At 43.4% G+C, this 23286-nt stretch overlaps 1 protein-coding gene across 1 annotated transcript in view; it reads left to right on the plus strand.

The window, feature by feature from the left end:
* The window catches only part of LOC122789851 (THO complex subunit 2-like), a 2067217-nt gene that overhangs the window by 1718308 nt on the left and 325623 nt on the right, over positions 1 to 23286 (plus strand). The window contains exon 18 of the mRNA XM_044057285.1: positions 7838 to 7918. Within this exon, the coding sequence (XP_043913220.1) occupies positions 7838 to 7918 (81 nt within the window). The remainder of the gene's footprint in view (positions 1 to 7837; positions 7919 to 23286) is intronic.

Raw genomic sequence — 23286 nt, forward strand, 5'->3', positions numbered from 1 at the left:
TTCATAACTGACAAAAATAATGTAACTGGTAAGCAATGGAAGAACCAGGCACAAACCAAGCCAGAAAGAACAAGCACAGTTACTATTTCTTTCTTTCTGTCAGTCGGTCACAAAGACATAAAATCTTCCAGTAATGAGAGCCAAGAGTCTTCAAGTAGTAAAAACAGTCCTAAAGGATTTATTTTAACAATAGGCAAGTGCTTTCGCAGTTAAGCTTCATCAGACCAGATACAAACCAGTGAAAAAAACACTCCATATAAATGCATAGTGTTAAGGCACCGCCCAATCACGGGGTCACATCAGTTAGGATCATTAACACTAAAAGATAACATTCACTTCAAGTGCTATGCAAATAAAAAAATCTGCACAGAATAGATACACAGCAGCAGTCTATATAATGTACATAGATCAATAACTACGCTTGTACATAACGCCATTTTACTATAATACTACTATAAAAACCTTCATAAAAACACAATACAATGAAAATAATAAAAAATAAAGGCAAATACTATAAAATATTCACTTCTGAAGCCCTCTTTTCTTTAATAGGGGCTTGATAGAAGCCCTCTCATTAAGACCTTTCCCTCCATCTGCACGGAGCATAATAATCCAACAGGTCTCCTATGTTCGTATGTGTATTGACGTCATCTTCCCTGATACTGGGAGATACAATCTCAATGACCCTAAAATTAAAGGTATGAGACTCACCTAGTTCCATAACATGCTTCAAGAGTGCGCTGTGTAAAGATCCCTTTCTAATATGATAGATGTACTCCCGCATCCTGTTGGTCTTGCCAACATAGAAGGAGCTGCAAACAGCGCCCTCCGCTAAATCAACAGCATGAGGAGTCATGCAATTCGCATAAACATGGAAGGTAAATTCTCTACAAAGATCTGGGTGATAAAAAGTATCAGAAGTGTTAATAAAAGAACAAAAGTTACAATCACCACAAGGTGTAGTTTGACCAGGAATAGAGGTCATAGTGCTAGGACTTCTATTATGACAAAGAAGCCTCTTCAGATTTCTACGGTTCTTAAATCTAAACTTAGGTTTATCACCCACGATCCTACTAATATCATCATCAACCTGTAAAACAGGCCAATGCTGGGCAAACAAACTAGTGATGTCTCTATGATCACTAGTATAAAAAAGAGGAATCCTGACTCCACTCGTACTGGGACCGCTACCACCAGTTACACCTAACTCAGATGTTGGTCCAAAATACGGACGTGCTGTTGTTAACCTCATTTGATCTAAATTAGACCAGTGTCTATTGATCTCATTAATACTATACCCCCTTGCCAACAGCTTCTTCTCTAAACCTCCAATCTCATTCACAAAGCCATAACTTTTGTTCTTTTATTAATTCTTGCCATACGGTGCCCGAAGCAGAAGCAGTTTGCAAGTGCTGGTCGGCCGACACTTGAGATTTTCGAATCGAATTTCAGTCTAAAGTCTTCAATAAAGCTAAGTACCCCGTTGGGGAACCTTTTCTTGCCTCAGTCCGATGTCAGAAAAAGTTAACAATTGCATTTCTTGTGGGAAGCAAATACCTCATAAGGACTTCCATTCTTATTGTATTCTTTGCCTTGGCCCAGACCACGACGTCACAGGTTGTCGGTTTTGTGCTAGATTTAATAAACGAACTATCAAACGCCGTTTTGACTTCGCACAACATTACTTTGGTAGGAAATTTAATTATATCATGCCGTCAGAACAGCCGACGACCGGCATGCATAAAAAACGCAAGGATAAGGACAGGCAGCCTAGGAACAAGCCAGACTCCGAGGCCTCTGCTGGGCCTGTCGCCGGTTCTCCGGTTTTCAGTGAGGCGCTTACACAGCCCCTGACGACCGCAGAATTGGACCCCCAGACAGCTGCGGATTCTCAAGCGGAGTGTACTAGGCCATTGCAGCCATCTTCATTAGGCCCTTCCAACACCGCAGCAGAAGGAGACCCTGGTGCAGTGGAAACAACGGTTGCAGAAGGTGTCTTCAGACCGACTGCACTCACCATTAAATCTTATGCTAAGCTTAAGACTCCTTTAAAACCAAAAAATACTGTACATCAGTCCGCAGTTCAAGGCCCCATGCCTAAGAAACAGATGCTTAAGATGGCTGAAGATTTGATTACCCTGATCAGGGGTTCCCATCCCCCTCCAGATAAGACCAAGACAAGAGGAGGATTATGCTTCCTCTGACCAGGTTTCAATTTCCTCAGATTTTTCTGAGGAACAGGATTACACTTTTCCCCCTTATGAAGACTCTGATGCTGACGACTCGATTCCCTCAGCATCTCCCCCTGAAGGCTACTCCTTTGGGGAAACTTTACATACCATGAGGGAACTTTTCCACTGGGAAGGCCAGGACTACTCTGATTCAAAGAAAAGGCTCCGATAGTTCCTTTTACTACCCCAGCACAGACCACTTACTATCCCTCCAGTTTTAGACATTGTGGAGGATGTTTACCTGGAGTCTAGTCTAAATCCAGAATCTCTACCTCCTGTTCCAGCCAAACCAGACAGATACTACAGAGTGCCTGACTTACACAAATTCCTTTATAAAAGCCCTGTGGCTGACCCAGAAACAATTTCCCAGGGTCCCAAAGGGGCTAAAGCTTCTATGGCTAAAAATCCTGTGCCCTCTGAAAGGGATTCCAGAGCCCTAGATAGATGGGGAAAGAAAATATACACCTCAGCAACTCTGGCTATGAGAGCATTAAATTGTCAGTTTCACATGCTGAAATATCAGCAATTCTGACCAGTCTGAATTCAAGGAAATGCAGGATCTGTTGCATGCAGCTGAACAGGTGGGCAAACATACTTTACAATGTGGATTTGATTCATTGGAAGCTTCCTGTAGAGCAGCTGTTACTGGGTCTGTCATACGTAGACATGCTTGGTTAAAAGAACAAAACCCTACCTGATCATGTTAAAGCAAAATTATTGGATGCACCTTTACAACAAGATGTATTATTTGGTGTCAAAGCAGAAGAGGTTTTAAAGAAAATAGAGGATAAGGCAAAGTCTATGCAGATGGTCAAGGATTTTTTTACAGGTACAACCCCCTCGTTTCAGCAGAAATTGGCCAACAAGAAAATGGTCCTTTCCAGCTTCTGACAGATCACAGCGGGGCAAATACAGACTCCCAAGGGGCAGAGGTCAGTCACAAGGCCCTTACAAACCTCGCCAATGGGGTACTGCTACCCAGAAAGGAGGAGGAGACAGGCCCCAAGCTAGCAGAAGACAAACACAATGACTCAGTCCTCAAACTACTAAGCAAATCTCTCTTGGCAGCTCCCTTGGGAGGAAAATTAGCGTTTTTTGCAGACAACTGGCACATCATCACAAAAGACAAATGGGTCCTAAACATTGTCTCACAAGGATACAGATTCCAATTTCATACCTTGCCAAGGATAAAAGGAATGCCAGACCTGCCACCAAATCAATGGGCAGAGGCACAAAAACAAATTACAGCTCTTCTGGACATGAGAGCCATTCAGCAGGTACCTACACAGGAGCAAGGACAAGGATTTTACTCGAGACTCTTTCTAGTCCCAAGAAAAGACAAAGCATGAAGACCCATTCTGGATCTTTCAATTCTGAACACCTATCTACAAGTACCAAATTTCAAGATGCTAACACTACAGCAGCTTCTTCCCATGCTGGGCAAGAATGCTTGGCTAGTAACGTTGGACCTCAAGGAGGCATACCTGCATGTCCCTATCAGACACAATTGCAGAAGATACCTCCGCTTCATTGCAGGTTCAACCCATTATCAATTCTCTGCACTGCCCTTTGGCTTATCTACTGCGCCCAGGGTCTTCACAAAATGCCTGGCACCAGTAATTGCATACTGCAGACAAAGAGGAATTCAAATATACCCATACCTGGACGACTGCCTTATTCAAGCAGAAAGCAAGGACATTCTTTTAAAGCATCTGGCATTTGTCAAACACCTTCTAAGTTGCCTAGGGTACACAGTAAACGAAAAGAAATCAAAACTAGTGCCCTCACAAAACATAATATTCCTGGGTGCCAGCTTGAATACAACGGCCCAGATGCCTTATCTCACGCCAGACAAGCAACAACAGCTGACTCAATACTTCAAAATAATGGCAATAAAGACCCAACTCCCTGCAAGAAAAATTGTGCAGGCCTTGGTATTCATGGCATCTTGCATACTACTGATACCATTTGCAAAACTGCATATGAGGAAATTACAATGGTACCTGAAAAGCGTATGGACTCGCCACAGCTTGGAAACAATGATACCACTCATTCCCTGCCTTCAACAGGAGTTTCTATGGTGGGCACAGGCATGTCACCTGAACAAGGGTCAGCCTTTCACCTTACCCACAGTCAGGCAAACTGACAACAGATGCATCGGACTATGCCTTGGGAGCACACATGGCAGGACAGTGCATTCAGGGCAAATGGACTACAGATCAAAGGCATCTGCATATCAATCAAAAAGAAATGCTCGCAGTACAGAATGCCCTAACAGCTTTCAAGGACCTCTTACACCCAGGACTACTACTAATAGAGACGGACAATACCACAGTAATGTGGTACATAAACAAGCAAGGGGGCGCACATTCCTACCCTCTATGCAGGCAAGCAATGACCTTGTGGAACACAGCACTGTCTTACCAGGTTCAATTACAAGCACAATTCCTGCCAGGAAAGAAAAACACATTGGCAGACGACCTAAGCAGAAACATCATGGATCCCCACGAGTGGAAACTAGATCCACAAGAATTTGCAATGATAGCTCAAAAATGGGGACGCCCAGACATAGATCTGTTTGCCAACCCCCAAAACTACCAACTTCAAAAATTTTGCACAAGGACATTCCATCCACAAGCTTGGAAAGTGGACGCCCTGTCATTCAGTTGGAAAACATTAACAGTGTATGCCTTTCCTCCACTGCCTCTTCTAGCAAAAGTACTGCTGAAAGTCAGATTAGAGAGGCCACAAATGATACTCATTGCACCAGACTGGCCATGCCAGCATTGGTATCTAATTCTAAGGAACCATGGCCCACGGCCCACCATGGATTTTACCACAAATTCCTCACCTGCTCACCCAGTGAGACAATCCGATTCTACATAGCCAGCTCAAGACTTTAAACCTGGCTGCATGGCAAATTACCTAAACAACCAGCCAACACCTCTATCCAAAACTGTTATGGATGTCATTCAGGAGGCCTAGCACCAGGCAAACCTATTCAGACAAATGGAAAAGATTTTGCGCCTGGAACCAGGCTAAAGGCCAAAATCCCCTTGATCCAAACATTCCTCAGATTCTACAATATTTAACTGAGATGTTGCACAAAGGACTTTCTTTTTCATCTATTAAGATCCACACCTCAGCAATTTCAGCTCATTACAACACAGATCCTCCTTTATTCTCGCATCCACTTCTAAGACAGTACCTCATAGGGGCTAAGAACATAAGACCGCCCAGGAGAGCACCAATACCTACTTGGGATCTCAACTTTGTTCTGGAAAAGCTTACACTGCCGCCCTTTGAACCAGCTTTTTCAGCTGATTTAAAATTTCTTTCATGGAAAACTGCCCTGCTTCTAGCAATAACCTCAGCTAGAAGAGTCTCAGAGCTACAGGCACTAATGGCAGTGGAGCCTTTTCCTCATTTTTCATCAAGACCGAGTCTTTCTACGAACTAATCCTGCCTTTATGCCAAAGGTGGTATTCAGTGTGGCCCTAAACCAAACCAGTCATTTGCCCACCTTTCCCAAATCCCCAGAACAAAGGAGAAAGACTCCTGCACTCTTTGGACATTCACAGGCAATTACGTTACTAGGATAAAACTAAGGCTTTCAGAAAATCTGACCAGCTCTTTGTAGCCTATGCTGCAGGATCGCAAGGAAAAGCTATCTCAAAACAGACCATTTCAAAATGGATAGGGCATTGCATACGTTTCTGCTACACGCATCATGGGAAACCGGTACCTGCTAACATTAGGTCCCACTCCACCAGGGCTAGAGGTACATCAGCAGCCTTTCTCAGGGGTGCCAACCAAGGATGTTCTGGAAGCTGCAACTTGGAGTTCAGTGCCCACCTTCACCAAACACTGTCACTTAACTCTATATTCTAAGACTAGAGCTGGTTTTGCCACTGCAGTTTTGCAGGGCCTACTAGCTTCTTCTAACCCTGTTTAACTCCACCACCCATCCTTAGATTTGGGATTCAACCCAAGTGTGATGACTGCAGCAGGGTAACGCGATGAACATAGTACAGTTTTATACCTACCATAAATGTAGATGTTCGAGTGTTCACCCTGCTGCAGTCCAGGTTACCCTCCCTCCATCCCCTCTGAACTAGCTGAACTTATCTATACCACTCTACCCTATACAACCTCTGTGGTGTATTTGCTTGTGCCTGAAGGTATTGTTTTATTTTTATATAGCTATATTTGTATTTCCTACCTATTGGGGGCACCTGACATCTGGGGCAAGAAAAACTGAAGAAAATGGCGTCGGATGCCTCTTATATACCCCTGGCGCACTGACGTCAGGAAAGAAGCGACAGCAACTGACACCGGACCAAGACTTTGGAACTCAGGCCGACTGCGGGACCGCCTGACGGCAGGATAACCCGAGTGTGATGACTGCAGCAGGGTGAACACTCTTAACATCTACATTTATGGTAGGTGCAAAACTGTACTTTATGTATAAGCGTAGTTATTGATCTATGTACATTATATAGACTGCTGCTGTATATCTATTCTGTGCAGATTTTATTGTTTGCCTAGCACTTGAAGAGAATGTTATCTTTTAGTGTTAATGATTGTAATTGATGTGACCCCGTGATTGGGTGGTGACTTAACACTATGCATTTATATGGAGTGTTTTTTTCATTAGTTTGTATCTGGTCTGATGAAGCTTAACTGCGAAAGCGCTTGCCTATTAAAATAAATCCTTTACGACTGTTTTTACTACTTGAAGACTCTTGGCTCTCATTATTGGAAGATTTTATGTCTTTGTGACTGACAAAGAAATAGTAACTGTGCTTGTTCGTTTTGGCTTGGTTTGTGCCTGGTTCCTTCCGTTGCTTACCAGTTACATTATTTTTGTCATTTACATTTATTCAGCAACGGAGGATTCATCCCTCGGTCTGCATTTTGCCTGTTTCATTTTAATATTCATAACTGCTTTTAAAAAAAGCTTTTGAGACAGTCTTCATGTAACCCACCATGCAGTGCTCGCATACATCAAGCGTAACATGACAGTATCACACTTTATGTTTGCATTATCAATGTGAACATGGAAAATATCTCACATTGTTCATGACTTTTCTGTTCATCTCATGCGACCATTTCAGTATGAATGCTTAGGAAATCATGTCATCTTGTAGGTACTTGCCTTACTTTTAGTAAGTAGGACTTTCAAAAATTAGTCTTTGAAAACACAATTGAGAATATTCATTTCAGAAGTACAGGGAAGTCTGTTGTAAAGATGACTATTCTCTTACAGGATGCCCAGCAACACCGCATTCCTGAGTATACTCTTGTTAGGAAGCAGTGATTTAAGCAGATGGTAGGCAGTGGTAGGGATGTTCTTGAAAATGTGTGCGTTGATTAATAATCTCTTGAAGATCATTTGTTAAGGTAGGGACTTGGGATAGCTAACCTTTGCCCTACATGTAAATGTTTTTTGAAGATATATTTATTACAGGTGTTACTGCAACAATTTTTCTGAATTGCAGTGTATTTACTGTTTCCTGAGTTTAAATGCATGTTTGCTGTTTTCATTTGCTTGACAATTTAAGTGCTTCAAACCAGGTGGGTTATTTTTCTTTAACTTGAATAAGATTGCATTATTGAAGCTCTGGCCAATCCTGAAAAGGAAAGAATGAAGCATGATGATACCACCCTTTCTAGCTGGTTGCAAAGTTAGTATTGTTTAATTTCTGTGTACATATACATATACATGTGTGTATTAGATGTGGTAGTTAAAATGTGTATAAAAACTATATTTGTTTAAATTTTTGTATAATATTTTATAGCCATGCTTTTTATTGTTGCATCACTTTAGAATTTATGCTCCAAGTCTGAAAATGTGTGTAGTATACCACACTAGGAAATGCATAAGTCACTGCAGTCTTACAGCTTTTTGATGAGTAGTCAGCTGCAGGATTTTTGGTAATTTATGAATATGTACTTCATATTGTTGAACTTTGCTTATGTGTTTTGCAGATTGTTGTTGTGTAGTTAAGGATGTACCTGTGTCTGTGGAGATATGTGAAGTGAAACATTGAGCCAGATCCCACAAGAGTTGTCAGTGTAAGTGACTTTGGTATAAGGCCCATCTATAAACAGGCTTACTATGGGAACCAGATTCCAAAACACTTTCTCTCAGTGTAAGTAGTCACTTAGACTGAGAGCAAGTCTTTTGGAATCTGGGCCACTGACTATTCCCTTTTTTCCTCTGATGATCTTATATTTCGGTATATTCTTTGATCTTGCTCATTAAATTCAAAACAAGCAGCAAAGGCCTTTTTATCATGTGGTCAGGCGATGGTATATTCAACAGAAATGAGCTGCCTAAAGTGAACACAGCTTTGTCATTGCTGAGTTTTGAAATTTCTTAAGGGGTGGAAAAAGATTTTTTTTATAAAACTGTGGCTTGGTTTTGGTCAGCTGACTTGACTGCAGCATAGTGCGATACTTTTATTTTAAATTCTTTAGTTTTACCAAAGGTGTTTAATATTTCTCTGAAGGATTGATTTAATACGGCAATTCTTTTACAGAAACAGTGACTGGGGATTTAATTTATTTCCTCTATTTGTACAGCATGTAACCGGTAATTTCTTTTTTTTTTTTTGCTGATTTACCAGCTTCAGTACAACAGAAGGCCCTAATGCATTAACTGTTTCATAAAGCAAATGGTTTAACATTTTATTCTTTTATTCTTGATCGTATATTGAATAACTTACAAAGAAACTGATAGAAGACCACCAGTGCTTTGTCAGATTCATTTGAATTTTGCTGCTTTCTCTGTCTTTGCTCTTCTGTCCTTTCTGCTCTCCCAAGCATGTTTGAGCTAGGCTGTTGAACAGATTGACACAGTTCACTCCAGCAATGCATTCCAGAACCCAGCAACCCAGTGAGTTGAGTAATATTTTTAAGTCCTTTGTGAGTTGTTCCCCCTTCAGGCTTCTAACTATGCCTTCTTTTCCTGAAACCTCAACCACCCATAACCTGCCCCCAAGGCATTGGTGTTTTTCATATTGCATCACCGTTTTGTATTCCATTGTTTGTTTCAAGCATTGAAGGTCCTTTCTTCATAAGTAGGTCTTTCCTTTTCCTCACAGTTTTGGTAGCTTTTTCTGCAATGTTTACCAGACCAGTCGTCTTCCATTTCTGTATGTATAACTAGAACTGGATGACTTGATGTAGGGTGGTACTTAATGCCTTGTACAGTAAAAAGATGATTGATTGACCTCTGTCTTTGTATTGTCATAACATTCTTAATGTTCTTCGTGTTTCACTGTTGCAGTCATCACATTTGGGTTATCTGCTTGCAGTAGCCCTAAGTCTGCCTGATTAACGAAGTCTTGGGTCCTGCTTCGGTTGCTGTCCTTTCTTCCGTGACGTCAGGGGTATAAAACATGCAGCCGACGCCATTACATCAGTTTTTTTTGCCATGCGGTGCCCTGAGTAGAAGCAGTTTGCAAGTGTCGGTCGGCCAACTCCTGAAATTTTCATTTTCGAGTTTCAGAACCGAAGTCTTAAACTAAAAGCTAAGTACCCCGTTGGGGAAACTTTTTTTTGCTCTAAACCGATGTCAGTAAAACTAAATAATTGCATTACTTGTGGAAAGCAAATACCTCATAAAGATTTTCATTCATACTGCATTCCTTGCCTAGGCCCTGACCACGACGTACCTTGCTGTCAGTTTTGTGCCTTATTTAAACCAAAAACTATTCGTCTATCCGTAGTCAGTATATTTTTGCTTCTAAATATTTTGGTGACTCGGTTCAATTATTCTGTTATGTCTTCGGTAAGCCATCCGACTACCGACATTCCGAAAAAACGCAAAGCTAAAGACAGAGACAGGCCGCCTAGGTTCAAAGCTGCCATCGCTTTTCCTAATCCAGTCGCCAGTTCACCGATACTCAGTGAGGTGCTTTCGCAGCCCCTGATACCCGCTACTTCAGATTCACAGGCCTCTACTGAGACCCATTTGGAGTCCGGAATGCCGCGAGATGCTTCAGCTGTGGAACCTGCGGATGTCTCTACCTTGGATGGGTCCGGAGCTGCTGTGCAGGCACCGGCTTCTGAGGGTGTATTCAGGCCTATTGACTTGCGTATTAAATCAACGCCATCTTCTTTTTCAAGGCCTAAAACTCGAACCATGCCTAGAAAACTGACGCTCAGACCACATGTTCAGGCCTCTATGCCTAAAAAAAACAAATAATGTCTGAAGACCTTATTACTTTAATCAGGGAAAGACTAAGAGACCTAGACCTGAGTTTTCTTATGATACTTCTGACCATGATTCTGAATTTTCTGTGTCCACTGATGAGGATTTAGCCTTATCTACCTATGAGAATTCTGATGCTGAGGACTCTATTCCCTCTGCTTCCCCCCCAGGGGATTTCTCTTTTGGTGAAACCTTGCATACTCTTAGGGAGCATTTTCGTTGGGGAAAGTCAGGATTTCTCTGATTCTAAAAAGAGGCTTAGGGCTTTCTTACTCCTGCCCCAGCACAGGCCTTTAGCCATACCTCCTGTATTATACATTGTTGATGATGCCTTTTTGGAATCTAGCTTGGCCCCTGCCTCTCTACCTCCTGCTCCCAGAAAACCTGATAGATGTTACAGGGTACCAGACTCTCACAAGTTCCTTTTTAAAAATCCTACTGCGGATCCTGAGACCATTTCACAGGGACCCAAGGGCATTAAAGCTAGTACTGCCAAAAATCCTAGCCCCTCTGATAGAGACTCCAGGGCGCTGGATAGGTGGGGTAAGAAGGTATACACTTCTGCAGCTTTGGCCATTAGGGCCTTAAACTGCCAGTTTCATATCAGCAGCATATTATTGGATTGCTTAAACAGAATATGATGTTGATTCCTGATTGTGCTGAAACTAAGGATTTACAGGATTTACTGCATTCAGCTGAACAAGTTGGAAAACATACTTAGCAATGTGGTTTTGATTCACTAGAGGCATCTTGCAGGGCTGCTGTAACTGTACTTAGCAGGCATGCTTGGCTTAAGGAGTAATCATTGCCAGATCATGTTAGAGAAATTACTGGATACTCCCTTAAACCAGGACTGCCTGTTTGGCAACAAGGCAGAAGTTGTTCTTAAAAAGATGGAGGAAAAAGCTAAATCTATGCAAACTGTTAGATTTTTTACAAGTACAACCTCCAAGGTTTAGCAGGCATTTGCCTTCCAAGAATTGGTCCTTTCCTGCCTCTTCCAGACTTCTTCAGTCCAAACCCAGATCCAGCAGAGAGCTCCCAGGCTTCAGTCCCGGGGTATGCACAGGACTAAGCAGTGGTGGGGGCCTCCACTTCCAAATCTGGGAGTAATAAACCCCCCCCCCCCATGGTAAACTGCCTCAGTGACTTCTTTTTAAAACTTCCAAGCACTTCTCAACTGACTGCCCCTTGGGGGGGGGGGGGGATTGCTCTTCATGCAAAGAACTGGGAACTCATTACACAGGACAAATGGGTTTTAAATGTAGTGTCCCAGGGATACAGATTTCACTTCCACACGTTACCAACACTAAGCGGGTGGCCAGATCCACCCCCAAAATCAGTGAGCAAAGGCCCAAAAACAAGTGCTTTCTCTCAAGCATGGGGGCTATTCAGTTGGTACTAGAAGAGGAAAAGGGACAAGATTTCTACTCGAGACTTTTCCTGGTACCCAGAAAAGACCGTTCATTCCTGTCCTGCACCTGTCAACTCTAAACACCTTTTTGGTGATTCCAAAATTCAAGATGTTGACTCTTCACCAGTTGCTTCCTATGTTAGGCAGTGACACCTGGTTGGCAACACTAGATTTAAAGGAAGCATACCTGCACGTCCCAGTCAGGGACTCTTGCAGAAGATACCTATGCTTCAAAGAAGGCTACACGCACTATCCGTTCTCTGCACTCCCTTTGGCTTATCTACTGCGCCCAGGGTATTCACAAAGTGCCTAGCTCCAGTCATTACATTTTGCAGGCAAAGAAATATTCAAATATACCCATACCTGGACGATTGTCTAATTCAGGCAGAAAGTCAGGACATACATTTGAATCGTCTGGCCTTTGTACAAAAGGTGCTAACTTGTCTGGGGTACACCACAAACAAAAATAAATCACACCTGGTACCTTGTCAACAAATTACATTCCTGGGAGCAAGCTTGAATGCAACTTCCCAGATGGCTTTCCTCATGCCAGAGAAACAAATTCATTTGACAACCTGCTTCAAACAAGTGGTCACAAAAAATGCCCTGCTATATCTGCAAGGCAAATACTACAAGCTTTGGGGTTCATGGCCGCCTGCATTCTTCAAATTCCATATGCAAGACTGCATATGAGAAAACTACAGTGGTGTCTAAAAAGCCTATGGTGTCAACATTCTCAGGATCTAGAAGGAATGATTCTTGTCATACCTTGCCTACGCCCTAGAGTTCCTTTGGGCAGAGGCCTGACACCAAAACAAGGGAATACCATTCACACTACCCCCTGCCGCCCAAACCCTAACAACAGATGCATCAGACTATGCATGGGGGGCTACCTGGCAGGGAAGTACATTCAGGGCAAATGGAACCCAAGTGAAATGCACCTGCATATCAATCATAAAGAAATGTTAGCTGTGCAGAATGCTCTGGCAGCCTTCAAGGACCACATTCTTCCAGGACAATTAATGGTGAAGACGGACAGCACCACTTTTGTGTGGTACATAAACAAGCAGGGGGGTACACATTCTTGCCCCCTCTGCAGACTAGCCATTGCATTGTGGAACATAGCCCTGAGCTACCAAGTGCATCTACGAGCTCAATTCCTGGCAGGACAACTAAATACACTGGCAGACTAACTAAGCAGAAACTTCATGCACCCACACAAGTGGAAACTGGAATCAAGGATTTTCAACATGTTGACAAGCAAATGGAGGAGCCCAAATATAGACCTGTTTGCCTCCCCCCAGAACTGTCAATTGGACAAATTTTGCACAAGGACTTCACACAAACAAGCTTGGAAAGTGGATGCTGTGTCCTTCAGCTGGAAAAACCTATCAGTTTATGCCTTTCTCCCTCTGCCTCTGCTCTCCAAAGTATTACTAAAGATCAAACAAGACAAACCATGGACAATTTTGATTGCACCAGACTGGCCACGCCAACACTGGTACTCACTCTTGCGCAGTGTGTCACTTGTTGGCCCCATGGCATCTGCCTCACACTCCTACCCTGTTGTCTCAGCAGGAGAACCAGATTCTGCACCCTCTGTGTCAATCACTGAACCTAGCAGCCTGGCTAATTACCTAATCTCTCCTTCACCATCCCTCAAAAAACCAGTGATGGATATCATTTTAGAGGCAAGGGAGGCATAGTACTAGAAAATCCTATGCTGAAAAATGGAAAAGATTCTGTGCCTGAATCCAATCTCAAGGGATGAGCACAGCAATGCCCAATTTAACTCAAATTTTACAATACTTAACTGAGATGCTTCACAAGGGCATGTCTTTCTCCTCCATTAAAATTCACGCCTCAGCCATTTCAGCTCATTATAACACAGAACCTCCCCTCTTCTCTCATTCACTGCTGAAGCAGATGTTCGTGTTTCACTGTTGCAGTCATTACATTTGGGTAATCTTCTGGCAGGGTGCCCTCAGTCTGCTTGATAAAGTCTTGGGTCCTGCGTCGGTTGCTGTCCCTTCTTCCATGACGTCAGGTTGTCAGGGGTATAAAACATGCATCCGACGCCATTAAATCAGTCTTTCTTGCCGTGTGGTGCCCGAAGCAGGAGCAGTTCGCAAGTGCCTGTCAGCCGACTCCTGAAATTTTCATTTTTGAGTTTTAGAACCGAAGTCTTCAACATAAAGCCAAGTACCCCGTTGGGGAAACTTTTTCTTGCACCTTACTGAATTCAGTAAAAGCTAATAATTGCATTACTTGTGGAAAGCAAATATCTCGCAAAGATTTTCATTCGTACTGTATTCCTTGCCTAGGCCCTGACCACGATGTACCTTGCTGTCGGTTTTGTTCTTTATTTAGCCAGCGTACTATCTGTCGTCGGTACATTTTTGCCTCTAAATATTTCGGTTCTTGGTTTTAATTATCTAGAAATATCGTTTGTTAGCCATCCGACTACTGGGATTCCGAAAAAACGCAAAGATAAAGACAGAGACAAGCCGTGGAGGTCCAAAACTGCTGACGATGCTTCTCCTAAGCCAGTTGCCAGTTCGCCGGTACTGAGAGGCGCTTTCGCAGCCCCTGATACCCGCTGCTTCTGATTCGCAGGCCTCTACTGAGACCCATTTGAAGTCCGGTATGCTGCGAGAGGCTTCACCTATGGAACCCATGGATGTCTCTACCTTGGATGGGTCCGGAGCCGCTGTGCAGGCACCGGCTTCTGAGGGTGTATTCAAGCCTACAGACTTGCATATTAAATCGACTCCACCTTCATTACTAAGGCCTAAATCTCAATCTATGTCTAAAAAAACGACATCCAGGCCACATGTTCAGGCCCCTATGTCTAAAATGAAATGATCAAAATGGCTGAAGATCTAATTACTCTAATCAGGGGTAGTCACCCCCCCCAGAAGGCCTAGGACTGAGCTTGTCTATGAATCTTCTGATCAGGTTTCTGTTTCTTCGGACTCTTCTAATGACCTGGATTTGTCCATACCTACTTATGAAGATTCTGATGCAGAGGATTCCATTCCCTCTGCTGCCCCTCCTGAGGATTTTTCTTTTGGGGAAACTTTACATACCTTAAGGGAGCATTTCCACTGGGAAAGTCAGACATTTTCTGATTCAAAAAAAGAGGCTTAGGGATTTCCTCCTAACTCAGCATAGGCCCTTGGCTATACCTCCTGTATTAGACATTGTTGTTGTGTTTTTGGAATCCATTATGGCCCCTGATTACCTCCCTCTGGCTCCTAGTAAACCTGACAGATACTGCAGGGTTCCTAAGTCCCACAAGTTCCTTTTCAAAAATCCTGTTTCAGATCCAGATACCATTTCTCAGGGCCCAAGGGCATTAAGGTTTCTACTGCTAAAAATCCTACCCTTCTGATAGAGACTCCAGGGCGCTGGATAAATGGGGTAAGAATGTTTATACTTCTGCAACCTTGGCAATCAGGGCTTTAAACTGCCAATTTCATATGTTAAAATATCAGCAACATGCTATTGGACTGCTTAAACAGAAAATGATGATTCCTGACTGTGTGGAAAATAAAGATGTTACAGGATTTATTGCATTCTGCTGAACAAGTTGGAAAACATACTTTGCAATGTGGTTTTGATTCTTTAGAGGCCTCCTGCAGGGCTTCTGTTACTGGGTCTGTGCTTAGAAGGCATGCTTGGCTTAAGGAGCAATCTTTGCCTGATCATGTTAAAGCGAAATTTTTGGATGCTCCCTTAAATCAGGACAGTCTGTTTGGCAATAAGTCTGAAGAAGTTATAAAAAAGATGGAAGATAAAGCTAAATCTATGCAAATAGTTAAAGATTTCTTACAAGTGCAACTTCCAAGATTTAGTAGGCACTGGCCTCCTAAGAATTGGTCTTTTCCAGCTCCTTCTAGATCCTCTCAGCCAAACCCAGACACACCAAAAGCACCAGGTTTCAGTCCCAGGAGACTCTCAGAACTAAGCAATGGCAGGCTTCCACTTCCAAATCTGGAAATAACAAGACACCGCCTTATGGTAAGCAGTCTCATTGACTTCCTTTTAAAATTACCAAGCACTTACATTTTAGCCTCCCCTTTAGGGGGAAAGATTGCTCTTCATGCAAAGAATTGGGAACTCATAACCCAGGACAAATGGGTTTTAAATATAGTGTCCCAAGGATACATTTCCACACGTTGCCAACTCCAAACGGGTGGCCAGACCTGCCCCCAGGTCAGTGGGCAGAGGCTCAAAAACAAGTACTTTCCCACTTAAACATGGGGGCTATTCAACCAGTACCAGAAGAGGAAAAAGGACAAGGTTTCTATTCCAGACTTTTGCTGGTACCCAGAAAAGACAAATCATGGCATCCAATTCTGGACCTGTCTACTCTAAACACCTTTCTGGACATTCCAAAATTCAAGATGCTGACTCTTCACCAGTTACTTCCTATGCTAGGAAAGATGCCTGGTTGGCAACTCTAGATTTAAAAGAAGCATACCTGCACATCCCGTCACATACCTCTCAAGTGTACCTCTTTATGAGGAACATACCTCATTTGGGGTCTTAAAAAGTTCATGTTCCTCGAAGTTCCTCAAAGTTCCACATTGAGAGACTGTCACACATTCAGTGTTAGGATTTGTTAAGTGAAATCCATTGTAAATAAAAGTGAATCCTATTAATTCATTAAAAGATCTTTATAAGTAAAACCAGCTTATTTTAACCATCCTATGACCTTCCTAGTTGAAGTTGTTAGTAAGCCATTAGTATGTGTTCCACATTTTGCCCATTTGTTCCACATTATGAGGGCTAGTGTTCCTCATTTTGGACATGGAAGGTTGAGAGCTATGCATCCCGATCAGGGAATCTTGCAGAAGATACCTATGCTTCAAAGCAGGCTACTTGCACTATCAGTCTCTGCACTGCCCTTTGGCTTGTCTACTGCGCCCAGGGTATTCATAAAGTGCCTGGCTCCAGTTATTGCATTTTGCAGGCAAAGAAATATTCAAATATATCCATACCTGCACGATTGTCTAATTCAGGCAGAAAACCAGGGCATACTTATAAATAATTTGGCATTTGTAAAAAAAAAAGGTTCTAACTTGTCTGGGGTACACCATAAACGAAAGTAAATCACAACTGGTACCCTCTCAGCAGATTACATTCCTGGGTGCAAGCTTGAAAATTAACTGCCGAGATGGCTGTCTTCACGCCAGAGAAGCGAATTAATTTGGTAACCTACTTCAAACAAGTGGCCACAAAAACCCTGCTATCTGCAAGACGAATACTGCAAGCCTTTGGGGTTCATGGCCTCCTGCATTCTTCTAATTCCATATGCAAGCCTACATATGAGGATACTACAGTGGTACTTAAAAAGTCTATGGAGTCAACATTGTCACAGCCTGGAAACAATGATTCCTATCATACCTTGCCTACGACTGGAATTCCTATGGTGGCAGAGGCTTGCCACCGAAACAAGGGACTGACATTCACACTACCCCCTACCACCAAAACCCTAACTACAGATGCATCAGACTATGCATGAGGGGCTCACCTGGCAGGGAAGTGCATTCAGGGCAAATGGAAGCCAAATCAAATGCACCTACATATCAGTCAAAAAGAAATGTTTGCTGTGCAGAATGCTCTGACAGCCTTTCAAGGACTACATTCTTCCAGGACAACTAATGGTAAAGACGGACAACACCACAGTTATGTGGTCCATAAACAAGCAGTGGGGTACACATTCTTATCCCCTCTGCAGACGAGCCATGGCATTATGGAACACAGTCTTGAACTACCAAGTGCACCTACAAGCTCAATTCCTGCCAGGAAAATTGAATACACTGGCAGATGGACTAAGCAGAAATCTCATGGACCCACACTAGTGGAAACTGGAACCACGGATTTTCAACATGTTGACAAGCAATTGGGGGAGCCCAGACATAGATCTCTTTGCCTCCCCCCCCCAGAACTACCAGTTGGACAGGTTTTGCACAAGGACTCCGCACAACGAAGCCTGGAAAGTGGATGCTCTGTCATTCAGCTGGAAAAACCTATCAGTCTACGCCTTTCTCCATCTGCCTCTGCTCTCCAAAGTTCTGCTAAAAGTCAAACAGGACAAACTAAGAATGATTTTGATTGCTCCAGACTGGCTACGCCAGCACTGGTACCCACTCCTGCGCAGTGTGTCACAAATATCTCCATGGCACCTGCTTCAGACCCCTTCCTTGCTGACTCAGCAGGAGAACCAAATTCTGCACCCTCAGCTTCTAACATTGAACCTTGCAGCCTGGCTAATCCCTTAAATTTACCCTTATCCCTCAGCAAACCTGTGATGGATGTCCTCTTGGAGGCGAGAAGGCCTAGTACTAGAAAATCTTATGCTGACAAATGGAAAAGATTCTGTGCCTGGAACCAATCTTTAGGGATGAGCACAACAGCGCCCAATTTACCTCAGATTTTGCAATACTTAACTGAGATGCTTCACAAGGGCCTGTCTTTTTTCCTTTATTAAAATCCACGCTTCAGCTGTTTCAGGTCACTATAACACAGAACCCCACCCCTCTTCTCTCATCCCCTGCTCAAGCAGCATCTCAGAGGGGCAAATAACATGAGATCACCCAGGAGAGCTCCTTCCCCTGCCTGGGACCTTAACTTTGTTTTGGAGAAGCTCACTATGCCTCCTTTCGAGCCAGCTGCTACTGCAGACTTAAAATTTCTTTCTTGGAAAACAGCCTTCCTTTTAGCTATCACTTCAGCTAGAAGGATATCTGAATTACAGGCCCTTATGGCAGTGGAGCCTTTCATCGTCTTTAAAGTGTTAAAACACCAAAAACCAGGCAACGGATGTCCAAACCTCCTGGGGTTTAAGTATCCAAAGGTAGTTAAAAACAATAAGTCGGAACTTCGACTTGTATACTAAGCCAGCACTCGGAAGCCAAAATAAAAGCAAAGTGCGTATTTTAATGTCCAAAAGTAGTTAAAAACAATTAGTTGCATTTACAACTTGTAACAACCCACGTACTTGGGTTTTTTTATTTTACAAGTTGTAAATGCAACTAATTGTTTTTAACTACTTTTGGACATTAAAATACACACTTTGCTTTTATTTTGGCTTCCAAGCAACTTCCAGCTTCGGACCAATCCCTCCTTCATGCCCAAGATGGTATCCAGTGTGGCCTTTAAATCAGTCCATTCATTTGCCAACCTTCTTTCCTATTCCACAGAACAAAGGGGAACGGATACTGCACATGTTCTTAGTGTTTCAATGTTGCAGTCATTACATTTGGGTAATCAGCTGGCAGTTTGCCCTTAGTCGGCCTGAATATCAAAGTTTTGGGTCCTGCGTCGGTTGCGGTCTCCTCTCCCATGACGTCAGGTCGTCAGGGGTATAAAACATGCAGCTGACGCCATTTTATTCAGTCTTTCTTGCCGCGTGGTGCCCGAAGCAGAAGAAGTTCGCAAGTGCCGGTCGGCCGTCTCCTGAAATTTTTGCATTTGAGTTTCATAACCGAAGTCTTCAATTAAAGGGGAGACTTTTTCTTGCTCCTTACCGATGTCAGTAAAAGTTAATAATTGCATTACTTGTGGGAAGCAAATACCTCATAAGGATTTTCATTTTTACTGTATTCCTTGCCTAGGCCCAGATCATAACGTGCCTTGCTGTTGGTTTTGTGCTAGATTTAACCAACGCACTATTAAGCGTCTGTTTATTTTTGCTTCAAAATATTTTGGATCCATATTTAATTATCCTGAAATGTCATTGGATAGCAATCCGACTACCAGAGTTCACGAAAAATGCAAAAAAAAGGACAGACAGACCGTTGAGGTCCAAAACTGACGACGAAGCTTCTCCTAAGCCAGTAGCTGGTTCGCCAGTAATCAGTGAGGCACTTTCGCAGCCCCTGATGCCCTCTACTTTTGAGTCGCAGGCCTGTACCGAGACCCATGCGGAGTCCGGTATGCTGCGAGATACTCAAGAGTATTGAACCCACGGATGTCTCTCCCTCGGATGGGTCTGGAGCCAACACCGGCTTCTGAGGGTGTTTTCAGGCATCAACATGTCTATATAAAACCAACGCCAGCTTCAAAAACAACTTCTAAGGCTAAAAAACTGACACATGAGCCACGTGCTCAGGCCCCTATGCCTAAAAAGCAGATTATCAAAATGGCTGAGTACTTAATTACCCTGATCAGGTGGTTCCCAACCCCCCCCCCCCCCGCCCTGCTAAGAGGCCTAGGCAAGACACTGATTGTGAATCTTCAGATCAGGTTTCTGTTTCTTCTGATTCCTCTTCTGATCAGGAATTTTCTATACCACCCTATGAGGATTCAGATGCAGAAGAATCCATCCCATCTGCATCTCCTCCTGAGGGTTATTCTTTTGGAGATACCTCGCATACTTTAAGGGAACATTTTCATTGGGAGAGTCAGGATTTCTCTGAATCAAAAAAGATACTTAGGGATTTCCTTCTTCCTCAGCATAGGCCTTTGGCTATACCTCCTGTATTAGACATTGTTGATGATGTGTGTTCTGAATCAAGCATGGCTCCTGATTCCCTACCTCCGGCTCCTAGTAAGCCAGACAGATATTACAGGGTTCCTGACTCCCACAAAATTTTTTTCAAAAATCCTGCTGCTGATCCTGAAACTATCTCACAGGGTCCCAAAGGTGTAAAGCCAAAAATCCTCCCCCTTCTGATAGAGATTCCAGGGCACTGGATAGATGGGGAAAGAAGGTTTATACGTCAGCAACCTTGGCAATTAGGGTCTTAAACTGCCAGTTTCATATGCTTAAATATCAACAGCATGTCATGGGCTTATTGAAACAGAAAATGATGTTGATTTCTGATTGTGTGGAAAATAAAGAATGACAGGAATTATTGCATGCAGCCTAAGAGGTTGGAAAGCATACTTTCCAATGTGGTTTTGATTCCTTGGAGGCCTCTTACAGGGCCGCAGTTACTGGATCTGTGATTAGAAGGCATGCCTGGCTCAAGGAGCAAAATCTGCCTGATCATGCTCAAGCTAAATTGTTGGATGCACCTTTACAGCATGATGCTCTGTTTTGGTAATAAGGCAGAAGAGGTTTTAAAGAAAGTGGAAGACTAAGCTAAATCTATGCAAACTGTAGAAGATATGTTCTTCGTGTTTCACTGTTGCAGTCATTACATTTGGGTAATCTGCTGGCAGGTTTCCCTCAGTCGGCCTGAATATCAAAGTCTTGGGTCCTGGGTTGGTTGCGGTCTCCTCTTCCATGACGTCAGGGGTATGAAACATGCACTTGGCACCATTTTCTTTAGTCTTTCTTGCTGCGCGGTGCCCGAAGCAGAAGCAGTTCGCAAGTGTTGGTCAGCCGACTCCTGAAATTTTCATATTCGAGTTTAAGAACCGAAGTTTTCAATTAAAGCTAAGTACCCTGTTGGGGAAACTTTTTCTTGCTCCTTACCGATGTCAGTAAAAGTTAATAATTGCATTACTTGTGGGAAGCAAATACCTCATAAGGATTTCCATTTGTACTGTATTCCTTGTCTAGGCCCAGATCATAACGTGCCTTGCTGTCGGTTTTGTGCTAGGTTTAACCAGTGCACTATTAAGCGTCGGTATATCTTTGCTTCAGAATATTTTGGAAACAGATTTAACTACTGTGAAATGTCGTTTGATAGCAGTCCGACTACCGGAGTTCATGAAAAACGCAAAGAAAAGGACAGAGACCGTCGAGGTCCAAAACTGACGAAGCTACTCCTAAGCCAGTTGCTGGTTCGCCGGTACTCAGTGAGGTGCTTTCGCAACCCCTGATACCTGTTACTTTCGAGTCACAGGCCTCTACCGAGACCCATATGGAGTCCAGCATGGCGCGAGATTCTCAGAGTCTTGTACCTGCAGATGTCTCTCCCTCGGATGGGTCTGGAGCCGCTGAGCAGGCTCCAGCTTCTGAGGGTGTTTTTAGGCCTCAGCATTTCTATATAAAACTGATGTCAGCTTAAAAAAAAAGACACAAGCAACTTCTAAGGCTAAAAAACCAATGCATGAGCCACTTGCTCAGGCCTCTATGCCCAAAAAACAGATGATCAAAATGGCTGAAGACTTAATTACTTTTATCAGGGGTTCCCAAACCCCCCTGATAAGAGGCGTAAGCAAGACACTGATTATGAATCTTCAGATCAGGTTTCTAGATCTTCTGATCAGAATTTTCTATAACACCCTATGAGGATTCAGAGAAATCCATCCCATCTGCATCTCCTCCTGAAGATTATCTTTTGGTGAAACCTTGCATACTTAGAGGGAACATTTTCATTGGGAGAGTTAAGACTTTTCAGAATCAAAAAAGAGGCGTATTTATTTTCTCCTTCTCCCTCAGCATAGGCCTTTGGCCATAACTTCTGTATTAGACATTGTTGATGTGTTTTCGGAATCAAACATGACTCCAGATTCCCTACCTCTGGCTCCTAGCAAGCCAGACAGATAGTACAGGGTGCCTGACTCCCAAAAATATTTGTTTAAAAATCCTGCTGCTAACCCTGAAAACTATCTCACAGGGTCCCAAAGGGGTAAAGGCCTCAACAGCTAAGAATCCTATCCCCTCTGATAGAGATTCCAGGGATGTTCATCGTGCATACAGCTGCAGTCATAACAGATGGGTTATCCTGCCGTCAGGCGGGTCCTCGGTCGGCCGAATTCCAAAGTCTAGGTCCGGCGTCGGTTGTCGTCGCTTCTTCCCTGACGTCAGTGTGGCAGGGGGTATAAAAGAACCAGCCGACGCCATCTTCTTCAGTCTTTCTTGCCGCGCGGTGCCCGAAGCAGAAGCAGTTCGCAAGTGCCGGTCGGCCAGCTCCTGAGATTGCTGAAAATATTTCAGCCGAAGTCTTCTTGAAAGCTAAGTACCCCGTTGGGGAAACTTTTCTTGCCTCAGACCGATGTCAGACAAAGTTAATAATTGCAGTTCATGTGGGAAGCAAATACCGCATAAGGATTTCCATTCTTTCTGTATTCCTTGCTTAGGCCCAGACCACGACGTCTCGGCCTGCCGTTTTTGTGCTTGATTCAGCAAACGCAGTATTAAGCGTCAGGCGGAGTTCGCCCAACACTATTTTGGTAAAAAATTTAATTACATTATGTCGTCGGATACTCCGACTCCAGTTTTGAGTAAAAGATGCAAAGATAAGGACCGACATACGAGTTCCGCGACTTCTACCGACACCACGCTAAAGCAGACTACTGGTGCTCCGGTTCTCAACGAAGGTGCCTACGCAGCCCCTGAGTACTGATGACGCTTCATTACCGGTGTCTTCTGTGCCCGAGGTCGCAGGCTCCTCGGCCCCCATTCCGATTATAGATACCGACGCCACTCTTGGCGGGGAAACTCAGAGTTTAGACAGGCCTGCCACTTCTCAAGGTGTCTTCAGGCCTTCCACCTTTTCCATTAAGGCTTTCAC

The sequence above is a fragment of the Protopterus annectens genome, chromosome 15.part0 (assembly GCF_019279795.1).
Source record: "Protopterus annectens isolate FY-2018-M chromosome 15.part0, PAN1.0, whole genome shotgun sequence".
Classification (NCBI taxonomy): Eukaryota; Metazoa; Chordata; order Ceratodontiformes; family Protopteridae; genus Protopterus; species Protopterus annectens.